The sequence below is a fragment of the Zalophus californianus genome, chromosome X, assembly GCF_009762305.2.
Source record: "Zalophus californianus isolate mZalCal1 chromosome X, mZalCal1.pri.v2, whole genome shotgun sequence".
NCBI classification, from domain to species: domain Eukaryota; kingdom Metazoa; phylum Chordata; class Mammalia; order Carnivora; family Otariidae; genus Zalophus; species Zalophus californianus.
In genome coordinates, this window is record NC_045612.1 from 69708764 (window position 1) to 69732838 (window position 24075).

At 42.1% G+C, this 24075-nt stretch overlaps 2 protein-coding genes across 6 annotated transcripts in view; both read left to right on the forward strand.

Annotated features, from left to right (window-relative positions):
- LOC118356575 (doublesex- and mab-3-related transcription factor C2-like) overlaps positions 1–24075 on the forward strand; it is a 341912-nt gene that overhangs the window by 92743 nt on the left and 225094 nt on the right. The window contains exons 1-3 of one of the 4 annotated variants that reach the window (XR_004819849.1): positions 6925–7037; positions 7290–7401; positions 8837–9054. The exons of 1 other annotated variant lie outside the window; for it this stretch is intronic. The gene's annotated coding sequence lies outside the window, so the exon portion shown is untranslated. Of the gene's footprint in view, positions 1–6121; positions 6317–6924; positions 7038–7289; positions 7402–8836; positions 9055–24075 lie in introns of those variants that run through there. 2 more of the 4 variants (XR_004819848.1, XR_004819850.1) reach the window with 2 other exon arrangements.
- Positions 14171–22939, forward strand: PABPC1L2A (poly(A) binding protein cytoplasmic 1 like 2A). Of its 2 annotated transcripts, XM_035725776.1 has the most exons (3): positions 14171–14947; positions 19687–19848; positions 22899–22939. In XM_035725776.1, the coding sequence occupies exon 1, from the start codon at positions 14293–14295 to the stop codon at positions 14893–14895; it is 603 nt and encodes a 200-aa protein (XP_035581669.1). In that variant the 5' UTR covers positions 14171–14292; the 3' UTR covers positions 14896–14947; positions 19687–19848; positions 22899–22939. The 2 variants fall into 2 exon arrangements, with proteins under 2 accessions (XP_035581669.1, XP_027464085.1); XM_027608284.2 differs by lacking the exons at positions 19687–19848; positions 22899–22939 and adding an exon at positions 15621–16806.

Sequence of the window (24075 nt, forward strand, 5' to 3'; positions counted from 1 at the left end):
AATTGGTGAGGAAGAAGTAAAACTTTCATTATTTGCAGATGACATGGTACTATATATAGGAAACCTGAGAGCTCCACCAAAATAATGGCTAGAAGTGGTAAACAAATTCAGTAAAGTTGCAGGACATAAAATAAATGTACAGAAATCATTTGCATTTCTATATGCCAATAGTGAAGCAGCAGAAAGAGACACTAAGAAAACAATCCCATTTACAATTGCACCCAAAATAATAAGATACCTAGGAATAAACCTAACCAAAGGGGTGAAAGACCTGGACTCTGAAAACTAGAAAACATTGATGAAAGAAATGAAAGATGCCACAAAGAAATGGAAAGACGTTCCATGCTCATGGATTGGAAGAACAAATACTGTTAAAATGTCTATACTACCCAAAGCAATCTACACATTTAATGAAATCCCTATGAAACTGCCAATAGCATTTTTCACAGAACGAGAACAAAACAATCCTAAAATTTGTATGAATCCACAAAAGATCCCAAATAACCAAAGCAACCTTAAAAAAGAAAAGGAAAACAAAGCCGGAGACATCACAATTTAGGTTTTGAGTTATATTACAAAGCTGTAGCGATCAAAGCAGTATGGTAATGGCACAAAAATAGACACACACCCATCAATGGAACACAATAGAAAACCCAGAAATGAATCCACAACCATATGGTCAATTAATCTTCGACAAAGCAGGAATGAACAGCTGGTGGGAAAATGAATGTCTCCCCAACAAATGGTGTTGGGATAACTGGAGAGCAACATGTAAAAGAATGAAACTGGACCAATTTCTTACACCATACACAAAAATAAATTCAAAATGGATTAAAGACCTATATGTGACACCAGAAACCATAGAACTCCTAGGAGAGAACACAGGCAATAACTGCTTTGACACTGGCTGTAACAAATTCTTTCTCCATATGTCTCCTGAGGGAAGGGAAAGAAAAAAAAAACTACTAAGACTACATCAAAATAAAGAAAGAAAAGCTCCTGCACAGTGAAAGAGACAATCAACAAAACTAAAACTCCCAACCTACAGAATGGGAGAAGATATTTGCAAATGACATATCCCATAAAGGGCTAGTATACAAAATATAGAGAGAACTATTAAAAATTCAACTCCCCAAAGACAAATAACCCAATTTTAAAAATGAGCAAAAGACGTGAACAGACATTTCTCCAAAGAAGACATCCAGATGGCCAATAGACACGTGAAAAGGTGCTCGACGTCACTCACCACCAGGGAAATGCAAATCAAAACCACAGTAAGAGGGGCGCCTGGGTGGCTCAGTCTGTTAAGCATCTGCCTTTGGCTCAGGTCGTGATACTGGGGTCCTGGGATCCAGCCCTGTGTCGGGCTCCCTGTTCAGTGGGGAGCCTGCTTCTCCCTCTCCCTCTGCCCCCACCATGCCTCTCTCTCGCTAGCTCTCTCTCTCTCTCAAAGAAAAAAAACCACAATGAGATACCACCTCACACCTGTCAGAATGGTTAAATTAACAACACAAGAAACAACAGGTGTTGGTGAGGATGTGGAGAAAAAGGAAGCCTCGTGCCCTGTTGGTGGAAATGCAAACTGGTGCAGTCACTGTGGAAATCAGTATGGAGGTTCCTCAAAACATTCAAAATAGAACTACCCTATGACCCAGCAATCACACTAATGTGTATTTACCCAAAGAATACAGGACCACTAATTCAAAAGGATACATGCACCCTTATGTTTATAGCAGCATTGTTTGCAATAGCCAAGATATGGAAGCAGCCCAAGTGTCCATCGACTGATGAGTCGATGAAGAAGAGGTGGTATATATACACAATGGAGTATTACTCAGCCATAAACAAGAAAGAAATTTTGACATTTGCAATGACATGGATGGAGCGAAAGACTATAATGCTAAGCAAAATAAGTCTGTCAGGAAAAGACAAATACCATATGATTTCACTCGTGTGTGGAATTTTAGAAACAAAACACATAAGCAAAGTGAAAAGAGAGAAACAGACTATTAATTACAGAGAAAAATCTGATGGTTACCAGCGGGGAAGTGGATGGTGGGCTGGGTTAAATAGGTGATGGGGGATTAAGGAGTGCACCTATTGTGATGAGCCCAGGGTAACGTATGGAAGTGTTGAATTACTATACTGTGTACCTGAATCTAAAATAACACGATGTTAAATCTCTGGAATTTAAATTAAAACTTAAAAAACAAAATAAAAATAAAAACTAAAAATCAAATATAAACAGAAAGAGCCTCATTGACCTGTGGGACATTATCAAATCACCAAATCTACATGTCCTTGGTGTCTCTGAAGAAAAAAGAGGGAGGGACAGACAGGAAAGTATTTGAAGATATAATGGTAGAGAGTGTTCCAAATATGAGGCAAAACCAAAAACTCACAACTCCAAGATGGTCTTTGAATTTAAGGCCCACCAGAAACCAATTGCTTTGAAAACAAAAATTAAGAGTCAAAAGCAGGCCGAGAAAAAGACACCTTATGGAAAAGGGAGCAAAGGTAGGAATGACTTCTGTCTTCTTGTCCACAAAAATAAAACATGGAACAATCAGGGCTTTGTTGCACAAATTTGTTTGTCATTAATGCAGACTTTAGTAAAATAGAAATAACTTGATCTGCATGTGTTTACCTGTTCTGTGAATGTAGAAAGTCACAGAAAAATGCAAAGTGCAGGATACCACTTTTGACAAGAAGAAGGAGAAAGACAGGAAGGAAGAAAGGAAGCAAGACAGAAGGACAGGAAGGAAGGAAGAAGAAAGAAAGAAAGATAGCTATTCAGGAAAATGTCAACCTGTTTTTATAGATTTGTATGAGCTTGAGAACAGTGTAAAAGAAAAAAACAAAAACAGACATTTATTGTTTTCTGTAACCCCCAGAGTCTGGAGTCGGTGGGGGTTGTGACAGGAAGAGGATGGATTGTCAACCACTATTCATATATCTGTGCACTGCCCCACCCGTTTTAACAGCATGGGGTATATTTGTGGATCCCGATAAAGCCAAAGGGAGACGCTTAGTGAAGCATAACATAGTGGTCGCCAGGACCAACTCTGGAATGAGACTGCCTTTCTTTGATCGGATTCCAGGCTCTGCCTCTTACACTTTGTGAGACCTCGGTGGTCAGGTTATTTAAAATACTTGCTACTGAAGTTGTCCTGGGTGTAAAATGAAGATTATAACACCCATTTTATAAGTTGTTATAAAACTAAATTGTTTAATGATCAATTGCCTGGCAGCCATTTAATATGCGTGTGTGTGCATGTGTGTGTGTGAGAGAGAGACAGAGACAGAGGGAGAGAGAAAGAGAAAGTGGGAGAGGGAGGGAGGGAGGGAGTTTGATGCCTAAGTCAAATATAAATGAAACTCAAATGCAGCAGACCCTTTAGAAGTTAATGGAATAAGGTAAAATGGAGGATTTGAACTTGATACTAGGATTAATCTCCTTCTAGTGGCCCAGTCTGCGTTTGGTGAAGAAATGTGGCTCTATGCTCAACATTATTAGAGATTCATTGAAAGGTAAAAGGCTGTATTATTGCTTTCCAAAGCAGAAAAGATTGGATTAGGTTTCCAGAAGTGGATATAAATGATTATGAGTCTGATTGGAAGAGGAGGTAGAAAGGAGGTAAAGAAGTTGAGGGAAGGGAAGGATAGGCATGGCAATATACTCATTTTATAGAAAATCAAGGTAAACTGACTAAGGTATATGCAAAAAAAAAAAAAATAGCTGAGGGTTACACCGTACAGAAAAATAAATTCAAAATGGATGAAAGACCTAAATGTGAGACAGGAAACCATCAGAATCCTAGAGAACACAGGCAGAAACCTTTTTGACCTCGGCCGTAGCAACTTCTTATTAGACACATTGCCAGAGGCAAGGGAAACAAAAGCAAAAATGAACTTCACCAAGATAAAAAGCTTCTGCACAGCGAAGGAAACAATCGACAAAACTAAAAGGCAGCCTACGGAATGGGAGAAGATACTTGCAAACAACATATCTGATAAAGGATTAGTATCCAAAATCTATAAAGAACTTACCGAACTCAACAACCAAAAACCAAATAATCCAGTTAAGAAGTGGGCAGAGGACATGAATAAACACTTTTCCAAAGAAGACATCCAGACGGCTAACAGACACATGAAAAGATGCTCAACGCCACACACCATCAGGGAAATGCAAGTCAAAACTACAATGAGATAAAGCCTCAAACCTGTCAGAATGGCTAAAATCAACAACACAAGAAACAAGAGTTGGCAAAGATGTGGAGAAAAAGGAATCCTCGTGCACTGTGGGTGGGAATGCAAACTGGCGCAGCCACTCTGGTGGACAGTTTGGAGGTTCCTCCAAAAGTTAAAAATTGAACTACCCTACGATCCCGCAACTTCACTATTAGGAATGTACCGAAAGGATACAAAAATACAGATTCAAAGGGGTACATGCACCCCAATGTTTTATAGGAGCATTATCAACAATAGCCAAACTACGGAGAGTGCCCAAGTGTCCATCGACTGATGAATGAATAAAGAAGATGAGGGGTGTATATGTGTATATATGTGTATATATATACACACACACACACACACACACACACACACACACACACATACAGGTGTATATGTATATATATATTATTCAGCCATCAAAAAGAATGAAATTTTGCCATTTGCAATGACGTGGATGGAGCTAGGGTGTATTATGCTAAGTGAAATAAGTCAGTCAGAGAAAGACAAATACCATATGATCTCACACATATGTGGAGTTTAAGAAAGAAAACAGATGAACATATGGGGAGGGGGAAAGGACAAAATGGAGAGAAGGAAACAAGCCATAAGTGACTCTTAATGTTGGAGAACAAACTGACAGTTGATGGAGGGAGGTGGGTGGGGGATGGGCTAGATGGGGGATGGGTATTAGAGAGGGCAATTGTTGTGATGAGTACTCGGTGTGGTATGTAAGGGATGAATCACTGAATTATGCTCCAGACACCAATATTGCCCTGTATGGTAACTAACAAAATTTTTAAAAACTAAAAGTTACCAGAGTCACCAATAGAGGAACTAAACATCAAAAGAAGGTATAAAAGCCAAGAGAAAGAAGGTGAGGGCAGATTGAAGACACATGAGTGAGTTAAATTCTCCTCTGTAAGCAGAATGTGGTCAACTGATGATGTTTGGAGTTGTTGAATTATTGAAATAGCAGATTAAGGACTTTATCTAGAGGTAAGAGGGTAACTGCCAGAACAGTGCAAACAGGAATTATTAAAATGCTCTACCCTGGGAAGCACAATAAGGGGTTGAGAAGTGATGGGGTCTTGAACCTTTGCTTTTTGTCGTAAGCTCCTTTGTACTTTCTGGTCATCACTATTTTATTTACCATGTGCATGACTTCCTTTCAGTGAGAACAATGCTTTTCTCTTTCTTTTTTAAAGAACGGTTTTTTTAAAAAGACGGTGTGTATGTTCGGTAGGAGGTCCTATGGTTAACCACTATGACTTTAGCAAGACTTTACCATATGGAAGGAGGTTTCATTGTACGTTCATTATATAGAGTGGGAACTTAAATTGCTCAACAACTTATAGTACTGAGAACCAGCCATTCATTATCCATAACCCATGAATGTGTCAAAGCACCATTGTGAATGTTGATAGCGGTGTTCCAGAGAGATCATGGAGACATCAAAATGCATTCAGTATCCTGCAGCAAAGAAGCTGAAGGAGTGTATCACCTAACAGTAATTTATGTCCAAATTGTCCCCAAAAAGGGTGCTTGAAGGGATGAGTAGCAGTTGAGGGAAACTTCACTCGTGACTCAATATCCCCATTTCATTGAGATTGTATTATCAAATCTTCTGGGTGGCTTTCTTGAGTACGGAAAATGGCATGCTTTCCTGTGTTGACTTGTAAAGTCCTTGGACCTCAGGGAAAATAAATAAATGGATTATAAAAAGGTCCTAAGGTTGGGAGAACTAAGGAAAACCTGAATGAGGGTGTGAGAAAAGTGAGTTCAGGCTGGGGAATCAGGCAGTTGCCTGGAGTAAAATCCAGTCATAACCTGGGATGTGACTCAGAGGATCAGACTCCCTCTGAACTGACACTTTGCTCCTGGTTAGAGAGAAAAAGCCAGGCTTCCTTGGACACCAGAAAGGAAAGACACCGAGTCTTCAAAAACCAGCTGAACAAGGATATCCTCAAGACAGAGGGAAATGGCATTAATAAGGAGTCTCTTGTGTTGGGCATTGAATGCATGCCAGGCACTGTGACAAACATTTCCCATATATTATCACTTTTCATCCTTAACAACTATCCCCTTGTACAGATGAAGACTCCAAAGCTAAAGAAACAAACAAAAAAGGTAAAGCAACTCGGACAAGGTAAGCACAGCTAGTAAGTCATGGCCTGGGGCATATCTATAGGTATATTTTTTATAAGATCACGTCTGTAAACTGCCTAAGATTATGACAACGAAGGGCATTAGTTAAAATTGTAAGCATATGTTGGAAGGAGAATCGGTCCCTAGGGACAAACATACCTGAAACGCTCTATAAAAATCATCAGTCGAGATAGCCCTTTGTTCTTGGTTCCTAAGCAGGGTTGGGGCAAAAACTACTTGTTATAAAGGAAATCCCTAAGAACCTCAGTTAGGGTTTCTGAAACTCAAACTCAGAGCACGTACTGAGGCTCAGAGTGGTTACGTGTTTTGCTCTGGGATTCTGACGTTCCAAGTCCATTTGACTCCAAGACCCAACTTCTTTGAGGAATTTTGGCTCAGGAATTTAGGAATACACAGCGACTGCTACGAGTATAGGCTTCTTCATTTCTCATGACCATCCTGAGCCCAAATATCACCAGTTACGTTCCCTCTTGCAGACCCAGTCTGCTTCTGAGAGATCAACAAGCAAAGGGTCAAAGAAATGCTCAACCTCAGGGAAAGAGTGAGGGCAAAGAGACAGAGAGGAAAAGAAACAAGAGGGAGAAACCGAGGACTTGCTTGTCTCTTGCCTTTAATCACACCCCAAAGTGACCTAGGTATGTGCCCTATTGAGGTGGGGAGGAACAGAGGGGAATGGGACTGGGGACAGTTCCAAAAGAGATGGTAGCTGTATTTTGTATTGTTTTATTGTCCTAAAATCTAAATGTCTGAAACAAAAATAGGACAAATGTTGTGTTTTGGGGGGTTTTGTTTGTTTTTTTCATTCTAAGGGACATGTACTTGGGTGAGTGTTCTGTGACTTGCTGTAACTTTCTGTATGTTTAAAAACCTGTTTATGATTCCAAAAGGATCGAGAAAGACAGATTCAGGTAGGCAGAAGCCCTCAGGAAGAATCAAGCTTGGATCCTGGAGTGGTCAAGAGTATTCTAAGAAGGCCCACAGTGACCAGGATATAGAAAGGTGAGAATGGGGAGGTTGGCAAGGGCCAGGTCATGCAGCTCATTATATTTGAGCCATGTTGAGGAGTTTGTACTTTCGTCAAAGCGAGATGGGGAGACCCTCTGGGGTTTGGAGTAGGGGAGGCAAGAAGAGCCATTCATTTTTCCGAAAGATCAGTCTGGCTACTGAATGGAGAAGGCAGTTTGGTGGAAGCAGGCGACCAGTTAGGAGGCTATGGCAGAACCCGTGAGAGACATAATGGTGGACTCCAGTGGAGTTGGAGAGGTTCAGGTGGTGTTTGGAAGCAGAGGTGGTAGGAATTGCTGAAAGATGAGAGAGTGGCCAGGGGAAGATGTGGGAGTGGGAGAGGAAGGAAATAGGGGTGCCTCTTCATTTTTATTTCGTTTTAATACCCAGATGGGTGGTGGAGCTATTCGTCAAGAAGGGGAAGACTTCTGTGGAAGGAGCAAAGTGAGGGCGTGTAGGAATCCAGAGATGAAAGAAGTTCAGGAATTCCATTTTTGCCATTTAAGGGTGAAATGTCCACGAGACAGCCAGGCGGAGATGTCAAATAGGCAGAAAAATAAGTATGAGATCACAACCTCCTATTTCCACCCCCCCCACACACACATACAAATGGGACCTTGTACTGTCCCCTTCTCTGCAATCCTCTCTCACTTAATAATAGCATGTTTTGGAGGTCCCCCTAAATCAGTCTATATGGACATAATTCATACTTGCTAGTGTTTGCATATAATCCATGGACTGGCTGCTCTGCGGTGTCTTCAGTCATTCCCCAAATGATGAGTGTTTGCTTTGTGTCCTAGTTTGCCTAGGACCCAAAGTATGAACCCTCCTGTGATAAACATACTCCTGCATATGTCCTGATGTCCTGGGGCTCTTATTTCTATAGGTCCGATCCCCACTCCTTCCCTGCCCCGCATATCTGTCTTCCCTAACATTTCACTTTATGAGGATCCAAAGGACCGTTTGCTCAATGTGCTGTATTTACTCAAGACGATGTAATAATCATTGTTATTATTTTTCTTATATAACAGGGGCACATCCAAACACTTTCCAATTCTTCCTAAATTAAAGCCTAAGGCTGCTTTTTGGTTGGCTTGTATCTCATAATTATTTTCATTTGGGGGGAATTTGAGGGGACAGTGTGAACTGACAGAAATGATTTCCCTACTCCAAAATACAGTTATACTTTCATTCTCTTTTCCCTGGGCATCCTTCCTACAGCTATGGCAACGAGAAATTCATGGGAAGAGATTTCTTTATGTAGATCACTGTTTTCGGTGTTTTGATTCATTGTTGTATGTGGAGTTGATCTGTTCCTCTCCCCATTAGTACCCCACCCCCGTCCCCTACCTTCTTCCATTCTTTTCTACTCCTTTCCCTTGCTCTCTGAACTGCATTCCCACTCCTTTCCATTTCTCCCTCCTGATAGGAAGAAGGAAGTGGGCCACATGAAATGGAAGACCAGTGCTGGCTCCAAACACTCTCGAAATGTCTCCGGATCTGAACCTATCTCCTTTTAAAGCTCCACTGAGAAATAAACAGAAAGAGAAGCTAAACTCTAGCACACCAAGTCTCTTGCTGTCCCGTTTTAAACCAACTCCCATGCACGTGCTGCCAGGAGCACTGAAAGCAGGACCTGACTGAGGACACTGAGGCTGGACCATGCAAGTCAGGTTTGGGGCCAGCCCTTTTTTTAACACCCAGTCCCTCTCAATCTCTTCTGCTGGCTTCTCATCCTCAACTTAACTTCTAAATGTGGGCGTGTTTCAGGGAATAGCCCTGCACCTTCTTCCCCTGACTATACCCTCTCTAGGGGGTCCTGCCCAGTCTCCTGGCTTTAAATACCATATCTGTGCCCTGTTCTCTCAATAATTCTGTCTCGCCAGCCTATATGGATGACAGACTTCAGACACTTAACATGTGCAAATAAGAGCTCTTGACACCCCGCCAACTGTTTTTTTCTCCCTTCTCCAAACCTGCCACACCCACTCCCCATTTTGCCTATAACCATACACAACACCTCCATGATCAAGACTTGAAAGAAAATATTCTTATAGTAATCATTCATTTCTTAAGTTTGTTTACCAGCTGCCTTCAATGCATCAGCAAGTGATGTCTCTTCTCTTTCCAGAATGTCACGTGACCCCATGCACTAGTCTCCGAATTCATGCTGCCAGTCTTGGCCCAGTCACTGCCATCTCTCAGCTGGACTACTGCAAGAGGGTCCAAATTGGTCTCCTCACTTTCCTTTGTGCTCTGCCCACTTGCAATATTTTCCACAGAGAGCAGCCAGCGAGAAATTATTGAATATAATTAGGTCATGGCACTCCCTTGATTCAATCCTCTCTCTGGTTCCCCAGAACACTTTTGAGTAAAAACAAAACTCTTCATCATGGCTCCTTCCCACCACTGCACCCTCTTCTTGTCCCTCCACCCCACCTCTCACTGGGCTTCAGCCACACTGGCATCCTTTCTGCCCCTCCGGCACCCCAGTGTTCTGTCACAGGCCAGGGGGGGACTGTAGTTCTCTCCCTGCTGGGCAGGTTCTTTGCCTGGTTCCTGGCAGGACTGACCACCTGTCATTGTCCTCAGGAAGGCCATTCCTGACCTTTGCCACATTTTTGGGGGGGTGGAGCGGGGGGGGTTCTAGGTAATGCGTACCAAACCATCTTGTTTATTTCCATGAGGGCGTTCGTAGCAACCTTTACATGCTTTCATATTTTCTGATGTGTTTATTGTCTGTCTTCCCTACTAGAAAATAAGCTCCCTGATTACAGGGACCTTCTGCCTAGAAGAATGCCTGGTACAGCATAGGCCCTCCATAAATACTTGCCAAATCATTGGATGAATGAGATGAATAACACTTCCTCCCACAAGAAAGAGACCTCTCCCTCCCTCCACTGATGCTCCACAGGGCTCATCATTTTTGCCTCTGTCACAGTGCCTAGTAGTCAGAACATTTTTGACTGTAGATGGCAGGGACTGGCCAGGAATGGACTAAAACAAGGAGGGGCCCCCTGGAGGCCTCTGTGGGAAAGGACTTGGAGAGCGTTCCCTAGCTGCTCTCCTTGTCACTTAGTGACAAGTCACTTAGTAGCCCTGTTCCTGTTGCTGGAGGTTCAGGGGCCTAGGGATTGTCTTCAGGTTTGACAGGTTTGGGAATTTGCTGACCATAGCATGACATCCTTGAGCCTCTTTCTCCTGCTGTTTCACTGATTTCTGTTGGCTCTGTGGGCTGGAGGTCGAAGTCAGAGAAAGAGATGTTGTTGAGCCCTGGTCCTTGAATGGGTCCTGCTTGGCATTTCTGTCTCCAACAACGGGCCAAGAAATTCTTCTCATCAACTGCACATCCGCTACCCCCCAGAAATCATGGCTTCCCCCTGGCCTCTTCCTCCTCGGGTCCCTCTCGGATGGCCACTGGAATGGCGAGGCACCGCTCATCTGCCTCCTGCCTACAAGCAACCTAGACCCCCAAGAGATGGCTCTTAACAGCAGTGACAGTGATCACCTTGGTCAAGCACTGGCTATTCAGCAGGCTTTTCCTACGTCGCTGTCCTTTTCCTTTGTTGGCACTAGCCCTGTCTAGGGGCAGTAGGGGGCTGGATCTTGCAAGCTGGTGAGGTACATATCTGTGTGTCTGCTTCTCAGCCACCTTGGGATGCTTTCCAGCCAGCGATGGGAAAGTTCTCACTGCCTCACACCCCACAGTGACTCGGTCGGTTCCACAGGCTCGGGGGCTGTTCTGTCATGTGCAACCGCCTAGGTCCAGCCAACACTGCCACCACAAAAAACGGCTTTATTTACCCAAAGAAGGTGGATGGGCAGGAATGAGGGGGAGGAGAGAACATGTGCTGGGCAGATGGAATTCCATGGCCACCATAGTCCAATCAGATAGCACCTATTGCCTTCTGCTGGCATATCTGTGATTGGTGTGGACAGCCAGAACTTGAGTGGAGTGAGATGTCCTGAGGGTTTGATCATTTTTTTCTTTATATCTGAGCCCAAATCCCACGCAGTTCAATGCCTGGCTCACAGTCAGTGAGAAACTCCTATTTATGGGAGGAAAGGAAGGACAGAGGGTGGGGTTGTTCCGACTCTTTTGGAACTGGTCACATCTGACTGTCTTTTTGTTCTACCATCTCTGTCTCAGTTGTGTGTAGGGGAGGGCACATGCACATTTATATATGCATTGATGGGGGCTTTTTCTGCCCAGTTTTATTGGGATATAATTGACATATAACATTGTATAAGGTTAAGGTGTACAACACAATGATTTGATAGATAGATGATACAGGTATACAGATAGAGATATATAGAGATATTACCACAGTAAGTTTAGTTAACATCTATCACCTCACACAGTTGCACATTTTTTTCTTGTCATGAGAACTTTTAAGATCTACTCTCTTAAGTACTTTCTGTATTGATGTTTAATTTGTACTCTTTCTAAAGATCTGATGACACCGATTCCCTCCCTGAACATGCTGAGTAGTGCCTGTGAGCTTGGGTACAGAGTCCAAGCACCTTAGCTTGCTTTTCAGGGCTCCACACCTTCCAGCTCCATCTCCTCCATGTGCTCTTGGAGACCATGATCTCTGTCCACGCCAGATTATTGGGCATGACCAGAAGTGGCTTTGTGTGTGCTAGCATGCCACAGGGCCTTGGCACAGACTGACCCCTCTGTTTGGAATGCCTTCTTTCCTGCCTCCACACGGCGGACTCATCTTTCAGAGCTCATCTTGGGGCTTTCATCTTCTGTGCAGCCTCGCTTGACTCCTACCAGGAAGAGTTAGTGGCTGGGTGCTCCTTTCTGGAGCAAGTGGGACCCTCGCTTCTGTTACACTCTACTCTAATGGTTGCTCACTTGTCCATCCCCTCAGCATTTGGCCCTGTGTGGCCTCTCTGCTTCCACAACACATACTGCTCATCTTTTCTCACCCAGCCCCACACCTCCAACACATCAACACTCCCTGCTCACTTATCACATGGCCTGTCCCTTAGCTCCCAGTGCCAAGTACTTGATGAGGCTTTCACAAGTATTAGCCGATGACCTGGGACCAGGCACCTCATTCTAGAGATTTCAGGTTTTGTTTTTGTTTTGAACATGGATGTGTATTTCTTGGTTCATGTTGGTAACCTTAGCACCTTGAGGGTAGAGCCAAGAACAAACAAGTGCTTGGCTCTGGACCAGGCCCTGTCCCCAGCCCGTGGTTTGGCTTTCCTCAGGGTATCATGGAAGACAGCACTAAGGACAGGGTGCTCTTGATTCCCCCTCTGTTGGGCTGCATGTATGGAGGCTGGGTGGGTGGGAAGAAGAATTGGGGACGGGGGGGGGGGGACGCGGAAGAACCCCAGGTCTCTAGTTCTCTGGTAGTCTGGAGCAGGGACAGGGTTTCCAGCCCAGACTGTCTGTTCCCAAGGACAAGCTCAAAACCAGCTTATGTCTCCTGCTTCCCAGACCCCTGTATCCCTAGGGACCGGCACAGGCTCCATAAATATTTGTGGCATGGCATTATGAATGAATGAATACGTGTTCTTTATTCCCTCTTCTGCAAGTGTTGCAGAGGAGGGAACGAGCTGGAAAAAGGGGGGGGGGATTCTCTGAGAAAATGGGTCAGCAGGCTGCAGGGGGAGCTTGCCCCACTGGCCCCAGCTCCTGCTCAGAGAAGGTGTTGTGTCTTTAGGGGTGGCGGTGATGTTGGGGAGTGTGTGTGAGCGGAAGTGGGGAGAACCCCTGGATGTGAGAAACCCATTTTTCTCGGCTTTGTTTTAGGCCAGGCAAGTGTATTCTCCATGCCACCCACCCGCTCTTGCAAGGTACTTGATTTAATCATTTAAATGTTCTATGGGGAGAGGGGGGATAAAACAAAACCCTCTAAATCTAACCCGTATTCCCGCAGTCCACAGTGGAACCCTTTCCCTGCCTTCCTCTTCATAAATATCCAGGCAACCTGAGAGGCTGTGGACTCACCCCCGCCCCCTTGTCCCCCCCCCCCCCCGTCCCAAGGCTCCCGCTCCCGCCCCCTCCCACAGCCCGCGGCCCCACAGCCCCGCAGCAGCCGCAGGGGGAACCAAAGAGACAGAAGCCTTCCCAGCTGCCCGGACCACAGACGCCAACACCCCCCGCCCCCCACCACACGCCGCCCGCCCGCCCGCGCCCCGCACGCTAGCCCACGACCGAGCGGCGGCGGCAGCAGCAGGCTGCAGGCTGCAGGCTGCGGCGACTGGCACCGGCGCGCTCCTAGCAGCGCTCGCTTGCTATCCCAAGTGACTTGGACTCGCCAGATCGGCTGGCCCCGGGTCCCGGCCCCAGCTCCCGCTCGCGCCCCCGGCCCGGGTTCCAGCGCCCACCCGCCCTCCTGCACTTTCCCGCCTCTCCGCCCCCCAGCTCGCGGGAAGGGAGGTCGCGGCAGCGGCCTGGCGGCACCGGCGACCGTGGCGACAGCGGCGACAGTGGCGGCGGCGGTGGCGGCAGCGGCTGCGGCGGCGGCGGAGGCTGCGGCGGCGACCGTGGCAGAGGCTGTGGCGGAGGCCTCCGTAGCGGAGGCGGAAGCAGAGGTGGAGGCTGAGGTGGAGGCCGAGGCCTCAGTAGAGGAGGCAGTGGCGGAGGCCACCCGGGGGGAGGCGACGGCCGCCCTGGCAGAGGGGGAGGAGGCGGAGGCCGCCCTGGCGGCAGCGGTTGTGGAGGCCAGCGCGGCCGAAACCGCCGCCGCCGCCGCCGCAGCAGCGGAGGCTGCGGCGCCCTCCTCGGGGGAGGCGGATGCGGATGCGGATGCGGAGGTGGCGGCGGCGGTGGCTGCGGCGGCGGCGGCGGCGGCTGCGGATGCGGATGCAGATGCGGATGCGGAGACCAGCCGGGGCTCCGAGGGGAACCCGGACTTTCCTATGGCCTCGCTGTACGTGGGCGACCTGCACCCTGAAGTGACAGAGGCGATGCTGTATGAGAAGTTCAGCCCGGCGGGGCCCATCCTCTCCATCCGCATTTGCAGGGACAAGATCACCCGCCGCTCGTTGGGCTACGCGTACGTCAACTACCAGCAACCGGTGGACGCCAAGCGGGCCCTGGAAACCCTGAACTTTGATGTCATCAAGGGCAGGCCCGTGCGCATCATGTGGTCCCAGCGGGACCCCTCGCTCCGCAAGAGTGGGGTGGGCAACGTCTTCATCAAGAACCTGGGCAAGACCATCGACAACAAGGCGCTGTACAACATCTTCTCGGCGTTTGGCAACATCCTGTCCTGCAAAGTGGCCTGCGACGAAAAGGGGCCCAAGGGCTACGGGTTTGTGCACTTCCAGAAGCAGGAGTCCGCAGAGCGGGCCATTGATGCGATGAATGGCATGTTCCTGAACTACCGCAAAATTTTCGTTGGGAGATTCAAGTCGCATAAAGAGCGAGAGGCCGAAAGGGGAGCCTGGGCCAGGCAGTCCACCAGTGCTGACGTCAAGGATTTCGAGGAAGACACCGATGAGGAGGCCACCTTGCGATGAAGACATGCCAGGAACGAGCCAGCCAGCAGAGCCAAACCTTGGCTCCCACCCGGTTTACAACCCCCCTCTTTGCCCCCCTAACCCACCAGCAGTGTATTGTATTGTACTGGGAGTGCAGGTCTCTGTCTGTCTGTCTGTCTCTGTCTCTCTGTCTCTCTCTCCCTCCCTCTCCCCTCCTTCCCTCTCCCCCCTTCCCCCTCTCCCTCCCCCTCTCTCCCCCTCACTCCTTCTCCCTCTCTTCTTCCTCTCTTCTTCCCTCCTCCCCCCCTCCCTTCTGCTCTCCCCACCTCTCTCCTCCCCCCACACCCACCAAGGGCCTGCCAATAATCTTGCTAATCTGTGCCACTTGATAGATTACAGGCTGCCTCTTCTCCTTGTGGTTTGGTTTTAAAAAACATTTTCATTCTCGCTTCGTTGGCTACACAGGTGATACAGTTTCATGGTAGAAACATCAGAAAGGAGAAAGAAATCAGATGAGGGAAAACCAAGAGAGTAATTGTTCCCCATGATCCTACTACCCAGAGACAACCACTTTTTGGTGTGCCGTTTTTCCAGGCTCTCTTCTCTCCCTCTGTCTCCCTCCCTTCCTCACTCCCACCCCACCTTCCCTTTTAACTCACTGTTACAGAATGGTTCACGTGTGTGGTGTTTCTTAACCTGCTTCTTCAGAAACTAAAACCAAACAAAAATCAACCCATTGAACTTCTTCCCATGCTATTCAACAGGCTTCCGAAATGTCATCTTCAGTGCCTGCAGTGTATCGATGGATCTTTAACATTTCTGAATCAATCCCGCATTGTTGGACATTCAGGTGGTGCCTAGTTCTTTCCTTGTGTTTAAACCCAACACTGCATACTCTGATGAATGAATCCTTCCTTGTCAAGCCAAATCGCTAGCCTACCGGATGGTCTTCTTAACTGTGGACTTGCAGGATCCACAATAAAATATCCTTGCAGGATATTTTAAAGACTTTTCCTGTGTGTTGCCAAATGGCCCCTTCATAAGCATTGTACTGATTTGCATTCATGCCAGCCAGCGCAGCTAGTAAAAAGAGTATGTCCATTTCCCCTGCATAGTCTCCTGGTCACTGTAATTGATGTGTGTGTGTGTGTGTGTGTTGTGTGTGTGTGTGTGTGTCTGTGTGCGCTTGCGTGCATGTGCGTGTCTTGGCCAGCTTGATGGGCTGCAAATGGTATTTCGCTGTTTGGGGTTGTTTTACTGGATGTAAATGCTCTTTATCACCTCTTTTTCCTGTGCCTGCTTCCTGCCCTTTTTTTCCCCATTCTCAGAAAAATCATTCAGCTTCATTGCAGGGAAAAATTAAAAAGCAGACAAGTTAACAGAAGAAATTTAATGTCCCCCCAATCAATTCTAATCACCACCCATATCATTCTGAAACTTTTTCATACATATGTCTGTAATATTTTCCAAGAACTACCTGAAACATTTTTGGCTATATCTCTCTAGTATTTTTTTGCATATGTCATATATGTATATAAGAATGTATATACTGTTTTTATATCTGCTTTTTCACAGAAAAATGTGTGTGTATATATGTTTATACACACATACTCTATTTCATTTCATGTCATTAAAGTTACTTTTAAAAATATTTCCTCTGGCTGTTAATATAACATTGAATTGACGACTCAATAGATGGACAGAGGCATTAGGTATATGTGCATATATATCCATGTCTCTATGTCTGTTAGTGTCCATGTGAGTATATATATTTTAACTGTTTCCTAATTGTTTAACATCTAGTTTGATACTTCTTTTCCTTTATCCAAACAAAGTAGCCAAAATCATCATAGTGCACAATCTTTGCTGACTTTCAAGATAATTTTCTGAGAAAAAAATACTACTAAAAGATAAACTGAAGTTGCAAAGATTTGGGCTGACCTTGTCAGGTTCACCAGTACTGTAACAGGACCCAGATAGCTATATTATTTTCTGCTCTTGGTATTGCAATCATTTCTGTATTTCCCTAATATTTTCTCAGGGAAGCAAGAGCATTTGTTTTTATTTATTTTAAATACTTTTAATGCAAATCGTATATGATTATAATAGAAAATATTTTTTAAATGTTAATTTAACAAAATAAAGTAAAAATTCTAATATCATTCCTAATACCGCTACTTTACAAAATACATTTAAAAAATAGATATCTACATACTTTTTAAATACAATATGAACTCTCATTGGAGGGTATTTTCCCTATAACAATTTTCTGGGATCATATTTCTGATTCATTAAATATTCTCTTAATTCTATTGTTATGCAATAGTCCATTGTGGGATGAGCTATAATTTCTATAACCAGTCTTCCTTGGGGTATCTTTTAAAATGATTCTTTTACTTGTAAGATCAATTCTATGATGAACACCTTTGTACCTGAATGTCTTGGAAAATTTTATTGCTTTCTAGTCCTTGCTATAGGAATTTCAGAGTGATAGATATGGACATGTCAAATGTTTTCTTGGTTTTTGCCATATGTTTCTCCCTTAAAGATTTTATCAACCAGTAATGTAAAAGAGAGCACATATTCCTGCTGAGCTTCTTAAATTGGTCAAAATGCTTTTTTTTAACTTTTATAAAATTTAAATGGATTGTATATTTTTTTATTACTTCATGTTACAAGTGCATTTTTAAGACATGAGATCAAGCACACTAAAATATAAATAAGAAGCAGTTGAGACATACTATTTTATATACTTTTACAAGCTGTATCTATCCCTAAGCATTTTATTTTTAAAATTTTTATTTTAAATCCATTTAGTTAACATACAGTGTTATATTAATGCCAGGTGTACAATGTAGTGATTCAACACTTCCAAACAACACCCAGTGCTCACCACCCCAGATGCCCTCCTTAATCCCCATCACCTATTTAACCCATCCACCCACCCACCTCCCCTCTAGTAACTATCAGTTTGTTCTCTATAGTTAAGAGTCTGTTTCTTGGTTTGTTTCTCTCGTTTTTTCCCTTGGTATTTTGTTTTGTTTCTTAAATTCCACATATGAGTGAGATAATATGGTATTTGTCTTTCTGTGGTTGACTTTGCTTAGCATTATATTTTCTAGCTCCACGCATGTCATTGCAAATGGCAAGATTTCATTCTTTTTATGGCTGAAAAATATTCCATATATATATCACATCTCTGTCTATTCATCAATCAATGGACATTTGGACTGCTTCAATACCTTGATTATTGTAAATAATGCTATTATAAATATAGGGGTGCATATATCCATTTGAATTAGTGTGTTTGTATTCTTTGGGTAAATGCCCAGCAGTGCAATTGCTGGGTCTAGGGTAGTTCTATTTTTAACTCTTTGAGGAACCTCCATACTGTTTTCCACAGTGGCTGCACCAGTTTGCATTCCTACCAACAGTGCACAAAGATTCCTTTTTCTCCACGTCCTCACCAACACCTGTTGTTTCTTATGTTGTTGATTCTAGCCATTCTGACAGGTGTGAGGTAATGTATCATTGTAGTTTTGTTTGCATTTCCTTGTTGATGAGTGATGTTGACCATCTTTTCATGTGCCTATTGGCCATTTGTATGTCTTCTTTGGAGAAATGTCTATTCATGTCTTCTGCCCATTTTTAAATTAGATTATTTTGTTTTTTGGTTTTTAGTTGTATAAGTTTTTATATATTTGGAAACTAATCTTTTATCAGATATATCATTTGTAAATATCTTCTCCCCTTCCATAGGTTGCCTTTTAGTTTTGTTGATTGGTTCCTTTGCTGTGCAGAAGCTTCTTATTTTTATGTACTGCCAATAGTTTATTTTTGCTTTTGTTTCCCTTTCCTCATGTGACATATCTAGAAACAAGTTGTTAAGGCAATGCCAGAGAAATTACTGTCTGTGCTGTTTTCTAGGATTTTTATGGTTTCAGGTTTTACATTTAGGTCCTTAATCCATTTTGAGTTTATTTTTGCATATGGTGTTACAAAGTGGTACAGTTTCATTCTTTTGTATGTAGCTCTCCAGTTTTCCCAGGACCATTTATTTATTTATTTATTTATTTATTTATTTATTTTTACTGAAGAGACTGTCTTCCCTATTGTATATTCTTGCCTCCTTTATCATAGGTTAATTGACCATATAAGTGTGGGTTTATTTCTGGTGTCTCTATTTTGTTCCATTGATCTATGTGTCTGTTTTTGTTTTAGTACCACACTGTTTTGATTACTACACTTTCGTAGTATGTCTTGAAATCTGGTATTGTGATAGCTTTATTCTTCTTTTTCAAAATTGCTTTTTTTTTTTAATTGCTTTGGCTATTCAGGGTCTTTTGTGGTTCCATAAAAATTTTAGTGTTATTTGCTCTAGTTTTGTGAAAAATGCAGTTGGTATTTTTAAAAGGGATTACATTGAATCTGTAGATTCCCTTGGGTAATGTGAATATTTTAACAATATTAATCCTTTCAATCCATGAGTATGGAATATCTTTCCATTTGTTAGTGTCTTATTTCTTTTATCAGTATTTTATAGTTCTTGGAGTATAGGTCTTATCTTATTTAGTTAAGTTAATTCCTAGGTATTTTATTATTTTTGATGCAATTTTAAGTGGTGGTGGTTTTTTTAAATTTCCCTTACTACTACTTTATTATTACTCTATAGAAACAGTGCCAATTTCTATGTATTAATTTTGTATCCTGCCACCTTACTTAATTTGTTCATTACTTCTGGTAGTTTTTTGGAGGAGTCTTTGGGATTTTTTATGTATATTATCATATCATCTGGAAATAGTAACAGTTTCTTTTTCTTTATCAATATAGATGCTTCTTACTTCTTTTTCTTGTCTGACTGCTGTGGCTAGGACTTCCCACACTATTTTGAACAAAAGTGGTGAGAGTGGAAATTCCTGAACTTAGAGGAGAAGCTGACAGTTTTCACCATTTAGCTGTGGGTTTTTCATATACGGCCTTTATTATTTTGAGGTATGTTCCTTCTAATCCCACTTTGTTGGGTTTAATTTAACCCCATGAATGGATGTTGAATTTTGTCAAATGCTTTTTCTGCATCTGTTGTGATGATCATAGCATTTTTATACTTTCTTTGTTGATGTGGTTTGTGATATTGATTGATATGCAAATATTAAATAATTCTTTTATACCCAGAGTAAATCCCACTGGTTGTGGTGAATGATCTTTTTAATATTGTATGGGGTTTGCTAATATTTTGAGAATTTCTGTTCATCATCTATGTTTATCAGGGATATTGGTCTGTAATATTTTTTGTGTGTTATTTCTTTGTCTGGTTTTGGTATCAGTGTAAACATGGCCTCATAAAATGAATTTAGAACCTTTCCTTCTTCTTCTAATTTTTTGGAATACTTTGAGGAGAATAAGTACTAACTCTTCTTTAAATGTTTGGTAGAATTCACCTGTGAATTAGTGATTAAAGATGGAGTAATGGAAATTAATCAATCTGGACTTTTATTTTTTGGTAGTTTTTTATTACCAATTTAATTTTGTCACTTGTAATTGGTCTGTTCAGATTTCCTATATCTTCCTGGTTCAGTTTTAAAAGATTGCAGGTTTCTAGGATTTTACCCATTTCTTCTGGGTTGTTTGGTTTGTTGGCATATAATTTTTCTTGTTTCTTGAGGTAGGTCTGTATTGCTATATACTTACCTCTTAGAACTGCTTTTGCTGTGTCCCAAAGATTTTGGACTGTTGTGTTTTCATTTTCATTTGTCTCCATGTAGTTGTTTATTTCTTCTTTGATTGCTTCATTGACCCACTGGTTATTTAGCCTCTTTTTGTTTAATCTCCACATGTTTGTGTTTTTTCCAGTTTTTACCTTGTAATTTATTTTTAGTATCATATGTTGTGATTAGGGATGATGCATTATATGGTTTCTATCTTCTTAAATTTATTGAGGTTTATTTTATGGCCTAATAAATGATCTATTCTGGAGAATGTCCCATGTGCACTTGAAAAGAATGTGAATTCTGGTTTTTTTTTTGAATAGGATATTCTGTGTATAACTGTTATGTCCATCTGGTCTAATGTGTCATTCAAAGCCAGTGTTTCCTTATGATTTTCTGTCTGGATGATTTATCCATTGATCTAAGTGGGGTGTTAAAGTTCCCTACTATTGTATTACTCTCAATTTCTCTCTTTATGTCCATTAATATTTGCTTTATGTATTTAGGTAATCTAGTGTTGGGTACATAGATATATAATGATGATATCCTCTTGTTGGATTGATCCCTTTAGCATTACATAATGCCCTTCTCTGTCTCTTCTTGCAGTCTTTGTTTTAAAGTCTATTTTGTCTGATATAAATATTGGTACCCACCTTTCTTTTTGCTTCCATTTGCATGGTGAATATTTTTCTATCTCTTCATTTTCTGCCTGAATGTGTTTTTGGGTCTGAGGTGAGTCTCTTATAGGCAGCATATAGATCGGTCTTGATTTTTTGTTCAACCCACCACCCTATGTCTTTTGATTAGAGCACTTAGGCCATTTACATTTAAAGTAATTATTGATAAGTATGTACTTACTGCCATTTTGTTATTTGTTTTCTGGGTCTTTTGTAGTTCTTCTTTGTTGCTTTCTTCTCTTGCTCTCTTTCTTTGTGATTGATGAGTTTCTATAATGTTATGTTTGACTTTCTTTCTTTTTATTTTTTGTGTATCTATTATAAGTTTGGGTTTGTGGTTCCCATAGGTTTCATATATAACATCCTAAGTAAATAACAATCTATGTTAATTTGATAGTCATTTAAATTCATACATGTTCTAACAAAAAAACAAACAAAAAAGCCAACCAAACAAAATTCTTTTTCTTTTCCCCCTTCTCTTCCCTTTATACTCCCTCCTCCATGTTTTATACATATATATAGTCATATTTTAATCTTTTTATTCATGATTTCATTATGTCTAATTATGGCCATTTCTTTTCCACCTAAAGAAGTTCCTTTAACATTTCTTATAGGGCTCATTTAGTGATGATAAACTCCTTTACCTTGTGTTTGTCTAGGAAACTCTTTCTCTGTTTTTCAAATCTGAATGATAACCTTGCAAGGTAGAGTATTCTTGGTTGTAGGGTTTTTTGTTTGTTTGTTTTGTTTTTTAGCTTTTAGCACTTTGAATATATCAGGCCACTGCCTTCTGGCCTGCAAAGTTTCTGCTGAAAAATTAGCTGACAGCCTCATAGGTTTTCCTTTGTGGATAACTTTTGTTTCTCTCTTGCTCCTTTTAAAATTCTCTCTTTATCTTTAAACTTTTACATTTTAATTATTATGTATCATGGTGTGGATCTCCTTGGGTTCATCTTGTTTGGAACTCTCTGTAGTTCTTGGATTTGGATGTCTATTTCCTTCCCTAGGTTAGGGAATTTCTAGTTATTTTTCATATAAGTTTTCTATATCTTTCTCTCTCTTCTTCTTCTGGGACCCCTATAATGCAATTGTTTTTTCACTTGATGTTGTCCAAGAAATCTCTTAATCTAATCTCATTTTAAAAATTCTTTTCTCTTTTTGCTGTTCTGATTGTGTGCTTGCTATTATCCTGTTTTCCAGATTGCTGTTATATTTTTCTTCATCCTTTAATATACAGTTGATTTCCTCTAGCTTTTTAAAAAAATTTCAGTTATTGTACTCTTCAACTCCACTTGTTTCTTTTTAATATTTTCTATCTCCTTATTGAAGGTCTCACTGAATTCTTCCACTTCTCCAGCATGGTATCCTTATAATTTTTAGTTTAAATAATTTATCAGGCATATTGCTTATCTGTGCTTCATTTAGTTATTTTTTCTGTTGTGTTTTCTTGTTCTTTCTTTTAAGAAATATTCCCCTGTCTCTGCATTTTACTAAACTTTCTGTGTTTGTGTCTATGGATGAGGCAGAATGACTATTTCTCCTAAACTTGATGGAATGGTCTTGTGTATGGTGTCCCCTATACAGACTGTGTGTGCTTGGTGACTTTTTTTGGGTGGCTGGAGCTATGGCTCTATATACTTGTTACTCTTTTAAATCACAGGTTTTACAGAATGAAGAAATAATAAGAAGAGGAGAAAGAAGAAGAAGAGAGGAGGAGGAAGAAAAAGAAGAAAAGAAGATAATACAATAAAAGAAAAAACAAAAGAAAGAACAAACAAAAAAGAGCAAAAATAAAAACAAGACAAGACAAATAGAATAATAAAATAAAAAAATAAAGTAAATTTGTAAATAAAAAAATGTGGCTTATTTTCTGTGCCCCAGCACCACAGGGGCTGTTGTGAGCTTGTGGACCCTGAGGTCACTGAGGTCACTAGCTCACTGTTACATGGACTCTGTTTTGTTCTGAGATTTTAAGGTGGAGGAAGAGAAAGTGTCCCTGCAGCTCCTTGGCTCTTTTAAACCATGGATTTTTTTTTCTGCATCCCAGCATGATGGGAGCTGGTGTGGGCTTGCAGACCTTGGATTTACTGAGGTTGCAAGGTCACTGTGATGACCAGGTACACCTGTTATGGTGTCATGGTGTCCAGACTCTGCTCCAGTCTAGGCTTTTATAGTGGAGTAGGAATGTAAACCCTGTCATTCTCCAGCCCCTCTGACATGCAGAGCATCCCCACAGCTCCTTAGCTGCTTGGCAGAATTCTAGTGTTATCTCTTTTATGTGTTAGTTGCTTTGTAAAACCACAGCTGTTTTTTTTCTGTGCCCAAGGACAGAGGTATATATTTCTAAGCCCTCAGCACTATTCCTCCCTACTGCCATTCACAGTGTTGGGGGTGGGGCATTTTGGTGCTGTGCCTCCATCTTTCCTGCTTCTTTTGCTGTTGTTTCAATCTTTGATTGTTCAGAAGCTGTTCAGTCAGCCCTCAGTTCTTATTCAGGAGGAATTGTTCTATAAGTAGGTGTAGTTTGGTGTGTTCCATGGATGAGGTGTGTTCGAGGTCTTCCTACATTGTGACCTTGGACCAGAGCCTATTTCTGGTTTTCCTATTCTGTTTCATTGATTTATTTGCCTTTTCTTTCCCCAAAATCACACTGTCTTCATTCCTGTAGCATTATATTATGTCTTGAATTCAGATAGTGTTAGTTCTTCAACTTTGTTCTTCTTCAATATTGTGTTGGCTATTCTGGGTCTTTTGCATCACAATACAAACTTTGCAATCAATTTGTCAAAGCCATAAAATAACTTGCTGGGATTTTGATCATTGTCTAGGAAAGTTTT